Source organism: Furipterus horrens, unplaced genomic scaffold, assembly GCF_987537825.1.
Source record: "Furipterus horrens unplaced genomic scaffold, mFurHor1.1.pri manual_scaffold_3, whole genome shotgun sequence".
Taxonomy (NCBI): Eukaryota; Metazoa; Chordata; class Mammalia; order Chiroptera; family Furipteridae; genus Furipterus; species Furipterus horrens.
Window position 1 is genome coordinate 30,586,232 of NW_028327173.1, and position 12,616 is coordinate 30,598,847.

General features: G+C 40.6%; 1 protein-coding gene across 1 annotated transcript in view; it reads right to left on the reverse strand.

Annotated features, from left to right (window-relative positions):
• ZSWIM5 (zinc finger SWIM-type containing 5) overlaps window positions 1-12,616 on the reverse strand; it is a 103,914-nt gene that overhangs the window by 3,216 nt on the left and 88,082 nt on the right. The window contains exons 9-13 of the mRNA XM_090271602.1: window positions 11,240-11,500; window positions 10,895-11,030; window positions 9,889-10,046; window positions 928-1,091; window positions 361-442 (exon numbers count right to left, since the gene is read on the reverse strand). Coding sequence (XP_090127728.1) covers window positions 361-442; window positions 928-1,091; window positions 9,889-10,046; window positions 10,895-11,030; window positions 11,240-11,500 — 801 coding nt within the window. The remainder of the gene's footprint in view (window positions 1-360; window positions 443-927; window positions 1,092-9,888; window positions 10,047-10,894; window positions 11,031-11,239; window positions 11,501-12,616) is intronic.

A 12,616-nucleotide genomic window follows, 5' to 3' on the forward strand; every position in this document is an offset into this window, starting at 1 on the left:
AGATGGGGTCCTGAGCCTCCAAGTTGTTTGGGGTTTCTCAGAAGTACAGACAGGGACTGGGACCAAACCACCAGGTCAACTACCTCACAGGGGTGCACTTGAGTACTGATGATTGAAAATTCATTCTCTCAGATGTCTCTGATCACAGGGTCAAAAGTGCTGTTGACATCAGGGTATAGTCCAAGCAGAGATGGCAGAGCCTGGGCTGGCTGAACAGAGGCCCTCTTCTACCAGCAGCCCCATCCTTTCTCAGGCCATTGGTAATAGGAATACGAGAGCTCTAATGATTTATTGTCCTGTCACAAGAGTAGGGCCCAGGAATTCCTTTACCCTGGGGGTAGGGGCAAGTAGGAGACTCACCCACTTCCGTAGCACATGTCACCAACCACCGCACCATTTCCCGGCGCCTCCAGTTAAGGGTTGATAAGGTCATCCTCATCACCTGGGCCAAAAAGAGGCCTTCCCAGTGAGTTAAGCATAACTGGTATGAACTCCCTCTCCCTCCTTCCCTTTGCCATTCCTTTATGCAACAGGTATTTACTGGTGCTTTAAACGGCCACTTCTCCTGGTAAGTACCGATAAGTTTGTTTAATTTTGGCCCCACACTTCCTACAAATCAGATAGAAGGCTCACTGATGACCTCTAACAACTAAAGTCCTTTTTACCACATCTTGCTTGACCTGGATGAATGGGAGTGTGGTGGGGAGAAGATGGGCCCCCATGGAGCCTAATGCTATGTTGCTTCTGGACTTAACCTCAAAATGGAGCCTGATTTATAGTTCTTACCTTGTGCCTAGGCTAGAAGCTGTGTTGTGGGGACACAGGAAGAACCAGACCTGGCCTATGCCCAGTCCCCCTGGGATCTGATCTTCTATCAGTTATCACTAGGCCAGAAGCCTAAAACTGGGGTAGCCCACCCCTCCATACCTGCAATCCCAGCTCCAGGGCCACGTTGAGCAGCGTGCTGTCAGTACTACTGTCCGTGGGAGTAGCAATCTTGAATGCATCTTGGGCCAGTTTGAAGATGAGGGAGGAAGAATGGATGTGCTTCTGTATTGCTTCCAGGATTGTTCGGAGCCTCAGAGTGTCCCCTATAGGTACCGAGAGAAGGGGCAGGGACAGGATCTTCTTTAAAGCTTCCCTGAGTGGCCCATGGATCACAACAGGTTCTGGTTGAAATGGCCGCTATCAATTTACTGAATGCTTCTGAATGCTACTATCCCTTCTGGATGACAAGCTCTGTCTCCACTGAACCCACAGGAAAGAGGCTGCTTCCTTCCCCAGGCATCCACATGAATTTACTTCTCTTCACCTTTTCACCCGCCTCTACCCCTCACTCTCTTTTCCCTCAGGCTCTTTAGGTCTCAGAAATAATTTTCATGAACATCTGAATTTTGAGAGCTACTTATACAGGAGACAGGAAGCCATACTGTTGCCAAAAAAAGTATGCCAGTCCCACTGTTTGCCTCCTTGGAGCAAAGAGAAGCTGGGCCACTACTTCCTATTCAGTAGGCAAGGATTCTAAACAAAGTACTAGGGTATAGAGTTAAGGAAAACGCCACAGGAAGGGCATCTATACCACCAGAAGTGAAGGGCCCTGTATGAAGGCAGTATGGTATATAAAAGATTGGTTTATCTCATAAAGGGGTAAATGTTAAATAAATACAGAAAAAGTAGGTCTTATATTTTACAAAGAGGTATAGAGGTAAGAAATAGGCTTTGGAATAAAATACATTGGAAATTGAACCTAGTTTGGCCATTTACCAGTCAGTTTACTTCATCTATAAAATGGAAACTATATATTTTAGGGTTGTTGTGGGAATTATATACAACTTGTATATAGGTAATATTCTATAATTCTAGCATCGTCCCATATACCAAAAGGTTGTGGGTTCAATCCTGGTCAAGGCACATACTTAGGTTGTGGGTTTGATCCCCGAGTCGGGGTGCATATGGTAGGCAACTGATCAGTTTCTCTCTCACATCAATGTTTCTCTTTCTCTCTAAAATCAATAAACATATCCTCAGGTGAGGATTTTTTAAAAAGCCAAGTAGCAGTGTGTGTATAGTGTGTGTGTGAATGCACACATATAAATAGAAAATGTCCAGAAACATTCATATGAATGTCTTAGTAGTAGTTATCTTTGGGTGTCAGGATTATAGAAGAAATTACCTTTTTTCTTTTTGATTCCAGACAGAAAATGGGGGAGGGGCGGGAAGAGGAACACTGATATGAGGGAAACGAGAAACATCAGTCAACCACCTCCCAAACTCACCCTGACTGGGGGCAAACCTGCAACCTAGGTATGTGCCCTGACCAGGAATTGAACCCACGATCTTTAGTTTATGGGGATGATGCTCCAACCAAGCCACACTGGAGAGGGTGAGATTACCTTTTTTCTTTTGTTATCTTTAAAAACAAAATTTTTAATTAATAGACTCTGGCCCTGCCCTGGCCGATGTGGCTCAGGTGGTTGGGAGTTATTCCGCAGAGCAAAAGGTCACAGGTTTGATTCCCAATCAGGACACATGCTTGGGTTGCAGGTTTGGTCCCTGGTCTAGGCCATAGGAGACGCAACCAACTGATGTTTCTCTCCCTCTTTTACTCTCTCCCATTCCCTCTCTCTAAAAATAAATAAGATCTTATAAAAAATGGACTTTGGCTCTGGCCAGTGTGGCTCCGTGGGTTGGAGCATCATCCTGTAAACTGAAAGGTGGTGGGATCGAATTTGGGTCAGGGCACATGCCTAAGCTGCGGGTTTGTCCTCCCACCCCTGCCCCCCGTTGGCGCATGTTTGGGTGGCGGCCAACTGATGTTTCTCTCACACCAATGTTTCTCTCTCTCTCTCCCTTATTCTCTCTCTCTATAGGCAATGAAAAATGTCCTCAGGTGAGGATAAAAAAAAGTAATACTTTTTTTCAAAGTAGTTTTAGATTTACAAAAACTTAAGCAGATAGTACAGAGTTCCCATATGCCCTGTTTCCTTACTTCCAGTTTCCTCTATTAACATTTTACATAAATGCAAATTTGATGGATCAACATTCATACATCATTAACTACAATCCATAGTTTATGTTGGGATCCATTGTGGTTATAGAGGTCTATGATTTTTACAAATGTATAGTATCATGGATCCTTCATTACTGTATCGTACAGAATAGATTCTTTGCTCTAAAAATCTCCTGTGTTACAGCTACCTATTTATCCTTCCCCTCCTTCCTGTGACTACTAGTCTTTTTAATGTCTCTATAGTTTTACCAAGTACAATGCCATGTACTTGGAATTACAGTACATAACATTTTCAGACTGGCTGATTTCACTAAGCAATATACATTTAAAGTTCCCCATGTCTTTTTGTGGCTTGATAGCTCGTTTCTTTTTATTGGTAAATAATATCCCATTGTATGGATTTATCAGTTTGTTTATCCTTCCCTTTCTGAGGGACACCTGGTTGCTTCCAGTTTTTGGCCATCAAAAAAGTTGCTGTAAACATTTGTGGGCAAGTTTTTGTGTGGACATAGGTTTTCAACTCATTTTGGTAAATACTCAAGAGCACAACTGCTGGGTCATATGGTAACATGTTTCCTATGTTTATTCTTCCAAACTGGCTCCACCTTTTGCACTCCCAACCATGAGAGCACCTGTTGCTCCACATCCTCACCGATGTTTAGTGCTGTCTGGGTTTTGATTAGCCATTCTAATAGGTATGTAATGATACCTCACTTTCGTTTTCTTTCCCCTAATGACATACGCTGAGCATCTTTTCATATGCTTGTTTGCCACCTGTATGTATTCTTTGGTGAGGCATTTGTTCAAGTCTTTGGCCCATTTTAAAGTTCAGTTGTTTGTTTTCTTAAGTTTTAAGTGTCATTTGTATATTTGGGATGCAAGTCCTCTATCAGGTAAGTGTTTTACAAATATTTTCTCCCAGTCTGTGGCTTATCTTTTCAGTTCCTTAACAGCATTTTTCACTGAGCAGTTTTGCATTTTAATGAAGTCCTATTTATCAATTTTTTTCTTTCCTTCATGAATTGCATTTTTGGTATTATATTTATAATTTTTAAAAATTATTTGTCTGTTTATTTTTAGAGGGGAAAGGAGGAGAGGAAGAGAAACATCACTGTGTGGTTGCCTCTCACTCGCGCCCCCTACTGGCGACCTGACGTACAACCTAGTTAGGTGCCCTGACTGGGAATTGAACCACTGACACTTGGTTCGCAGGCCGACGCTCAATCCACTGAGCCACACCAGCCAGGGTTCATTTTTGGTATTATATTTAAAAGGTCATTGCCAAACTCAAAGTCACCTGATATAGATTTTCTATATTCTTTTAATTTTATAGTTTTGCATTTTACTTTGTCACTGATCCATTCTGCGTTTTTATGAAAGGTGTAAGGTTGGTGTCTATACTTTTTTTTTTTGCATGTGGATGTTCAGTTTTTCCAGTACCATTTGTTTAACAGACTATTCTTTGCTCCTTTGTCAAAGATCAGTTGACTATATTTGCATGGGTCTATTTCTGAGCTCTCTATTCTGTTCCATTTATCTATCTGTCTATTCTCTGGCCAATACATTATCTTGATTATAATAGCTTTAGAGTAAGTCTTAAAGTTCGGTAGTGTTAAGTTCTCCAACTTTGTTTTTCTTTAATACTGTTTTTGGCTATTCTAGGTATTTTGTTTTTCCATATAAACTTTAGAGTTTGTCAGTATCTACAAAATAACTTGCTAGGATTTCAATTGAGATTGTATTGATCTATAGATTAAGTTGGGAAGAACTGACATGAAAATAATACTGAGTCTTCCTCTCTATGGACATGAAATGTCTGTTTACTTAGATCTTCTTTCATTTCTTTCATCAAAGTTTTATAGTTTTCCTCATATTTTATATATACATATTTTATTAGATTATTCCTAAGTCCTTTTCTTGGGTGCTAATGTAAATGGTATTGTGTTTTTAACTTCAAATTCAATTGTTCATTGTTATATAGGAAAGCAATGGACTTTTGTATCTTAACCTTGTATGCTTGATATAACCACTTCTTAGTTCCAGTTTACTGTTGATTTCTTGAGATTTTCTACATAGACAATCATGTCATTTGCAAGCAAAGACAGTTTTATTTATTCCTTCCTAACTTGTATACTTTAATTTCGTTTCTTGTCTTATTGCCTTGGCTAGAACTTCCAGTATGAAATTGAATGGGAGTAGTAAGAGGGGACATTCTTGTCTTATACATGATTTTCAGGGGAAAGCATCTAGTTTCTCTCCATTAAGTACGATGGTAGCTGTAGGTTCTTTGTAGTTGTTCTTTAAAAAGCTGAGTCAGTCTGCTCTACTCATAGTTTGCTGATTTTTTTTGTTTTTGTTTTTAAAATCATGAACTGGATTTGGTCAAATCATTTTCTTGCATTTGGATTGTGGATATGATGGATTACATTAACTTCCATGTACTTAAACCAGTCTTGCATATTTCAGAATAAATCTCACTCGGTTATGGTGTATAATTCCTTTTTTAATTTATTGGGTCCAATTAGCTAATCTTTTATTTAAGATTTTTACATTTATCTTCATGAATGATACTGGTCTGTAGTTTTCCTTCCTTGTATTAGCTTTACCTGGTTTTGGTATTACAGTAACGCTGGCATCACCAGATGACTTCAGAGGTATTCTCTCTGCTTCTATTTTTTGGGAAGAGATTGTAGAGAATTGGTATCATTTTTTCGCTTAAATATTTGATAGAATTCACCAGTGAACTCATCTGGGCCAACTACTTTCTGTTTGAAAGATAACTGAATCAATTTCTTTAACACAGATAGGCCTAATCATACTATTTATTTTTACATGTGTGAGTTTTAGTAGATTGTTTTTTCAAATTTGTGAGCATACAGTTGTTCACAATTTTCCTTTATCATCTTTTTAATGTCCATGGGATCAGTAATGATAGCCTCTCTCTTTTCTTTTTTTTAAATAAATCCTCACTCAAGGATATGGTTATTGCTTTTTTAGAGAGAGGGAGAGAAACATCAATGTGAGAAACATCAATTAGTTGCCTCCTGTACATGCCCCAACTGGGGATTGAACTCAAAACCTAGGTATGCATCCTGACCAGGATCAAACCTGCAACCTTTTGGTGCACAAGACAACACTCCAACCAACTGAGCCACCCAGTCAGGGCTCCCTGTTTCATTTATGGTATTAGTCATTTATTTCTTCTTTCTTTTCTTGGTTGGCTGGATAGAGGTTTATCAAATTGAATGATCTTTTCAAAGGAGCAACTTTGCTTTCACTGGTTTTTTCTATTTTTTCCTATTTTAAATTTCCCTGATTTCTGCTCTAATTTTTATTATTATTTTTTCCTGCTAGCTTTAGGTTTATATTGCTCTTCTTTTCTAATTTTCTAAGGTGGAAGCTTAGATTATTTATTTCCCCCAAGCTTTACTGAGATATAGACTTAACATTGTGTAAGTTTAAGGTATACAATGTGATTTGATATATGTATTGCAAATGATTACCACAATAAGGTTAGTTAACACATCTGTCACTTCACACAGTTACCTTCATTTTTAGTCCTCACCTGAGGACATGCTTGTTGATTTCAGAGAGAGAGGGAGAGAAACATCGATCGGCTGTCTCTTGTGCCTACGCACGTGTGCTGACCAGGAACTGAAACCATGGCTTTTCAGTTTACGTGACAATGCTCCAGCAACTGAACCACACCAGCCAAGAGCCAGTTACCTTTATTTTTGTGTGTGGTCAAGAACATTGAAGATTTACTCTCTTAGGAAATTTCAAGTGTAAAATACAACATTGTTAACTATAGTCACCATGTTATACATTGGATCCCCAGACTTTTTTCATCTTATAACTGAGAATTTGTACCCTTTGACCAACATCTCCCCATTTTCTCTGCACCTCAGCCCCTGCCAACCACCAGTCTACTGTTTCTGAGTTTGGCTTTTTTAGATGCCACATATGAAATGAGATCATACAGTATTTGCCTTTTTCTGACTTATTTAACACAATGCTCTTAAGTTTTGTTTATCCATGTTGTCACAAGTGACTGCATTTTCTTTTTTATGGTTGAATAATGTTCCTGTGTGTGTGCATGCGCGCCTCTGTGTATACCACACTTCATCCATCTATCCGTCAATGGACACTTAGGCTATTTCCAAATCTTGACTACTGTGACTAATGCTGCAATGCAATAAACATGGAAGTACAGGTACCTCCCAGAGAGAGTGATTCAATTTCCTTTGGATGTATAACTGGAAGTAGGATTGCTGGACCATATATGGTAGTTCTACTTTTAATTTTTTGATGAACCTCCATACTGTTTTCCATAGTGGCTGTACCAATTTACATTCCTAGCAACAGTACAAAAGGGTTCTTTTTACCTTCACATCCTTGCCAGTGCTTGTTATCTCATCTTTTTTATAATAGCCATCCTAACATGTGAGGTGCTAAATTACTGATTTAAAATTTCCTTTTCAAAATCTTTTTTAAAAAGATTTTATTTACTTATTTTTTAGAGAGAGGGAAAGGGAGGGAGAAAGAGAGGGAGAGAGACATCAATGTGTGTGAGAAACATTGATCAGTTGCCTCTTGCACGTCCCCAAACAGGGACCTGGCCAATAACCTGGGCATGTGCCCTGACTGAAAATTGAACCGGCAACGTTTTGGTTTGTTGGCTGGCACTCAGTCTTCACTGAGCCACAGCAGCCAGGGCTCCTTCTTTTCTGACATACGAATTTAGTGCTGTAAATTTCTCTCCCAAGCATTGTTTTCACTGCATCCCACACATTTTGATCAGTTGTATCTTAACTTTCATTTAGCACAAAATGCCTAAAAATTTCTCTTGAGACTTCTTTGACTCCTTTGTTACTTAGAAGTGTGTTGTTTGATATCCATGTATCTTGGGATTTTTCCAGTTATCTTTCTGTTATTGGTTTCTAGTTTAGGTCCACTGTGGTCTGAGAGCATACTTTATAAGATTTTTATTCTTGTAAATTTATTGAGTTGTGTTCTATGGTCTAGAATGTAGTCTATCTTGGTGAACATTTCATGTGAGCTTGAGAAGAATGTGTATTCTGTTGTTGTTTGATGAAGTATTTTATAAAAATTAATTAGATCTAGTCAACTGATGGTGCTGTTCAAGTATATTCTTATTGGTTTTGTGCCTGCTGTAATTTTTCAGTTACTATAAGGGTGTGCTGAATTCTCCAGCTATAGTAGATTTGTCCATTTCTCTTTGCAGTTCTATCTGTTTTTTGCCTCACATATTTTGATGCTCTGTTGTTAGGTGAATACACATTAAAGATCAGTATGCCTTCTTGGAGAATTGACCCCTTCCTTTATCACTATGTAGTGCCCTTTTTTGTTTTTAATTGATTTTAGAGAGAGGAAGGGCAGGGGAAGAGAGAGAGATTAAGATTTTTTGTTTCAATTATTTATGCATTCATTGGTTGATTCTCGCATGTGTCCTGACCAGGGATAGAACTCGCAACCTTGGCATATGGGGATGACACTCTAACCAACTGAGCTACCTGGCCAGGGCCAAGAATGTATATATTACATTTCCTTTATCCATTCATCTGTTGATAAACATGAGTTATTTCCAACTTTTGGTTACTGTGAATAGTCGTCGTCGTCGTCGTCGTCGTCGTCGTCGGCAGCCGTCCGTCTCGAGAGACGATGGTGTAGCTTCCCAAGAGTCTATCTGCACCGCCGAGAATGGCTGTGCAGTCCAACTCGGGAGTGACACGGTATATGTCTCCTCCCGTGTTGAATCGACATCTTGCGATGACGCTGGAGTGTCCTCTCCAGTGAAGCTGAAGCTACAGAGCCTGGGCAGGGTGATATGGAGGATCTGCTGTTGCCCATGCAGCAGACCCCCCCTCTCTTCGCAGCTGAAGGATCCAAGGGAAAGACGGAGTCAATACAGCTTGGCTTCAGGTGCGCCGCAGGAGTTGCCGGTGTTGACTACAACGTCAAACCGCCTTAGGGACTCCGGCTCCGGATTTTCTGTCGGGGTTTACTCCCTTAGCCTTTCCCCTGAAGAGGTATGCCGCAAGGCAGCGGAGGTTTTTTGTGAATAGTACTGCTATGAATACTGGTGTATCCCCTTTTCCTGTAAACTGCCTAATTATAGCTTTTGTTCAGTTTTTGTAGTGCTTTATTGATCATTTTTATATTGCTACACCTGAATCTTTTACCTCATCTAAAGTGAGAATGCATTGTTTGGGCAATAAGATACAACATAAAGTTATTTTTAATGAAAAATCCATATATTACTTGGTATCAGAAAAACATTTACAGCCCATGGTAGCTAGTATTTTATTATAGCTTCTAAGGGGCTTATTTTCATTTTTCTTTGTGGTGAAACCTCCATAGCTAACAGGGAATATGTAAGCTTGAGAGCCTGAGAGTCACTTTGGCTGCCTATCTTTTGACCAGGGACTTGGAAAAATCACAAACTCTCATATCTGTACAGAGCTTTGCAGATTCATTGTACTCATCACCTCACTGAATCTTCAATGGCCATGGAAGGCTGATAGGTCATTGACAATGATCCCCATTTTATAGATTTTGAACCTGAGGCTTGGAAAGGTAAAGTGACTTTATCATATGAATGCTTAGATTTAGAAGTCACCTTAAAAATGATCTCATTCTATGTATTCAGAATCTTATAATTAGGAAGTAGAATGAGTACTGAGCCCAGGTGCTCATTCTCATGGCAGCAATCAAAGTGAGGATCCTTATCAGTCTAAGAGGTCAAGCGAGGATGATTAGCTTCTCTTCTTCAGGAGACTGCAGGCCAAGCCCCTCACAGGACTATGACTTGGTTGGTATAGTGGGGGCGCCGAAGGCTATGATCGACCTATGCTCACCTTTGGCAGCAGTCAGCATGGTGGAGGCCAGTTCACACTGCTGTGATTCCAAGTGTCCAAGTGTGAACCAGCGAGGGTAACGGCTGGGCACCACAGACGCCAGATGGTGAGGGTGGGAATTGTCGCCTGTAGAAATTGAGTTTTCTAGAACAGGTAACCTAGAAGACCCAGGGAGAGTCATTAGCCACCATTCAGACCCTTGCCATTCTGAACCATCTTAGGAAAGCTTACTTTTTTGCAGGTAAGTAAATGAGTAGGAAAAGGTTAACTAAGAACTTTGAAGATTTTAAAATATAGGGTACTGTACTCTACATGAGGGTAGTGCTTGGGCACTTGCAGAACTCAAGCTGAATAGTCACTGCAAATGGATCTGAAAGGCAGTTCAAGAGCTGTAAGATTATTTTTTTAAGTATAAGAAATATATGCGAAGGAGCCTTCAGCTGTTCCCTTCTGGTTGAGGTGAGAAGCTCTCTCAACCTTATGACCTAACTAAAATTCTTCGGTATGGTCTGCCGTATCCTTGAGGTACACCTGCCTGAACCAAGGATCCTATTCTAGTTTAGGAACAAGACGACACAGCTCATTGTTCTCAAGTCTTGGTAAAGAAAGACTTATTTCTATCTCCCCAGATGCATCTGGTGACCTGTTCCTGGGAACCATGACTCAGCTGAGCTATGGAAGGACTCAACCCCCTTCTCAGGCTGTCTAACTGGCCCTAGAACAGGAATACTCAGGTCATGGGTGCTCCGTATCTACTAAAAACTGAGAGGCTTCCTCAGATGACCACCAAGAGTATAGCCAGGGAGCCAAATGGGTCACCAGCAAGGCATCCCAGATAGAAATGCTAGATCAGATGAAAATGTCTAAGCCATTTTAGGGCAGGCTTGATGGCAGGTCCAATGAAACAGACAAAGAAGGAAAATGATAAAAGTGAGATAAACAAAGAAAAAGATCATCAAAGACTTCTGCTTTGGGGAGGCAACTGGGCTGGGAAAGGGCTACCCACCTCATGGCACGTAAGGCTAATTTATAAGACAGGTCTGGATCATGAGGCAGCAGAGCTGAGAACAAATACTTTGCAAAGGTATGCATAGGAACACTCTCTCGGTGAATGACTTCTCCCAGACCACTGAAGGGACCTCCTGTAGGAAGAAGATAAGTCAGCCAGTTATTTATCTGTATGCTTCTATTTGCCAGCCTAGACTCGAGCCCTAGGATCCCACACATGTTTGCTAGCCACGGGAACCTTCAGCACACTTTAATGCCAAAAACATTTCTGTACCCATGCTCTATTATAGAGGGGCCCCCAGAGTCACAAAGACACTGTGACAATAGCCCCTTCTCTACGTACCTTCCAGTAGTAAGATGCACTGTTTCTGCAGTGTTTGCACTAGTTCATCGTCCAGCTGCAGCTCCTGGAGTCGACTCAGGAGCTGCTCCTCATTACGGCACACCTTGTCCTGTGCATAGAGGCCTTCAGGCATCACCCTCTGTTGACCCATCCCCATCAGAGCAACTTCCAAGGCCAGTGACAGGTAGGACTCACTGCTGTTTGGGCAGCCTGCTGCCATGGGTACATGCTGGTACACAGGGGGTCTGCTTTCATTCATATCTGAGGGCAACAGGTCACCAGATTCCTGAAGTCAGGCCCAGTGGATTCATCTGCTTCTTGCCCCATCCCACTTTGGAATACAGCTTGGTCAACAGTTGTCACAGGGAAGCTGAGTCAGAACCCCATAGCAGTAAGTAAAATATACTGCAGAAAGGTTACACAGAGCCACAAAGACTCCTAGCTCCTTCCTAAGATATGACTGGGCCAGTTGAGTATGGGGAACTATAAAAATCTTATAGCAATATATTTTGCTAGTATATTATGTAATACCATAATCATTTGCTTTTGTGTATGTCTTTCACTAGTCTGTGAGCACCTTAAAGGCAAAAGACTTTATCTTATTGCCCGAGGTATTTCCAGGGCCTGGTGTATGGAAGGAGTTAAGTGTATGTCAGTGGTGAATAAATCCCAAGTGCAACCTCAGGCTTTGCAGATGCAAATATCACTGTGCAGATGTAACAGAACAAAGATGGTGATTCCTAAAACTTTTAAGGAATAAGAAGGAAGATAAAGGTAGCCCCAGCTTGGATTGGGGCCACCCCTTCTATTTCTGCCAAGAAAAATCCAAATCTACCCAGCTAAACTATTACTTTTATAATACTTACAACTTCTCTGTTATTATTATTTTATATGCTCCACCTTTAGGTTCAAAGTTTCAGGAAAAGAGCACAGGTTTAAAGTCAAAGTTTTGGTTTCTTTCCTTTTCCCTTTCATTCGCCTGGTATTTATGGAAGACTATTAAATGGGTGGTATTACACTAAGTACTGGAATCACAAAGAAAGGTCAGTCATAATTTCTACTTTCAAGGAGCTGGCAGCCTAGTAAGAGATACTCACTTATAAACAAATTGAAATGCAGTGTGCTAAATACTATAATAGACATATATATGCAATATAGTAATGGCATAAATGAGAGAAGAATCAATTCTGTCTCTAGTCCTTGCTACTTTGAGAATCTATTGAATTACCTCCTTCTATTTCTCATTTGTAAAATTGGTAGAAAACCGTAACGGGGAAGGAAGTTTAAAGGAAATAGGAGAGTATTATACAATTGCAAGGGATACACACTCTTGATGAAGCAAGGTCTTTCCCACTTCCAGACTGCTCTGAGGATTTG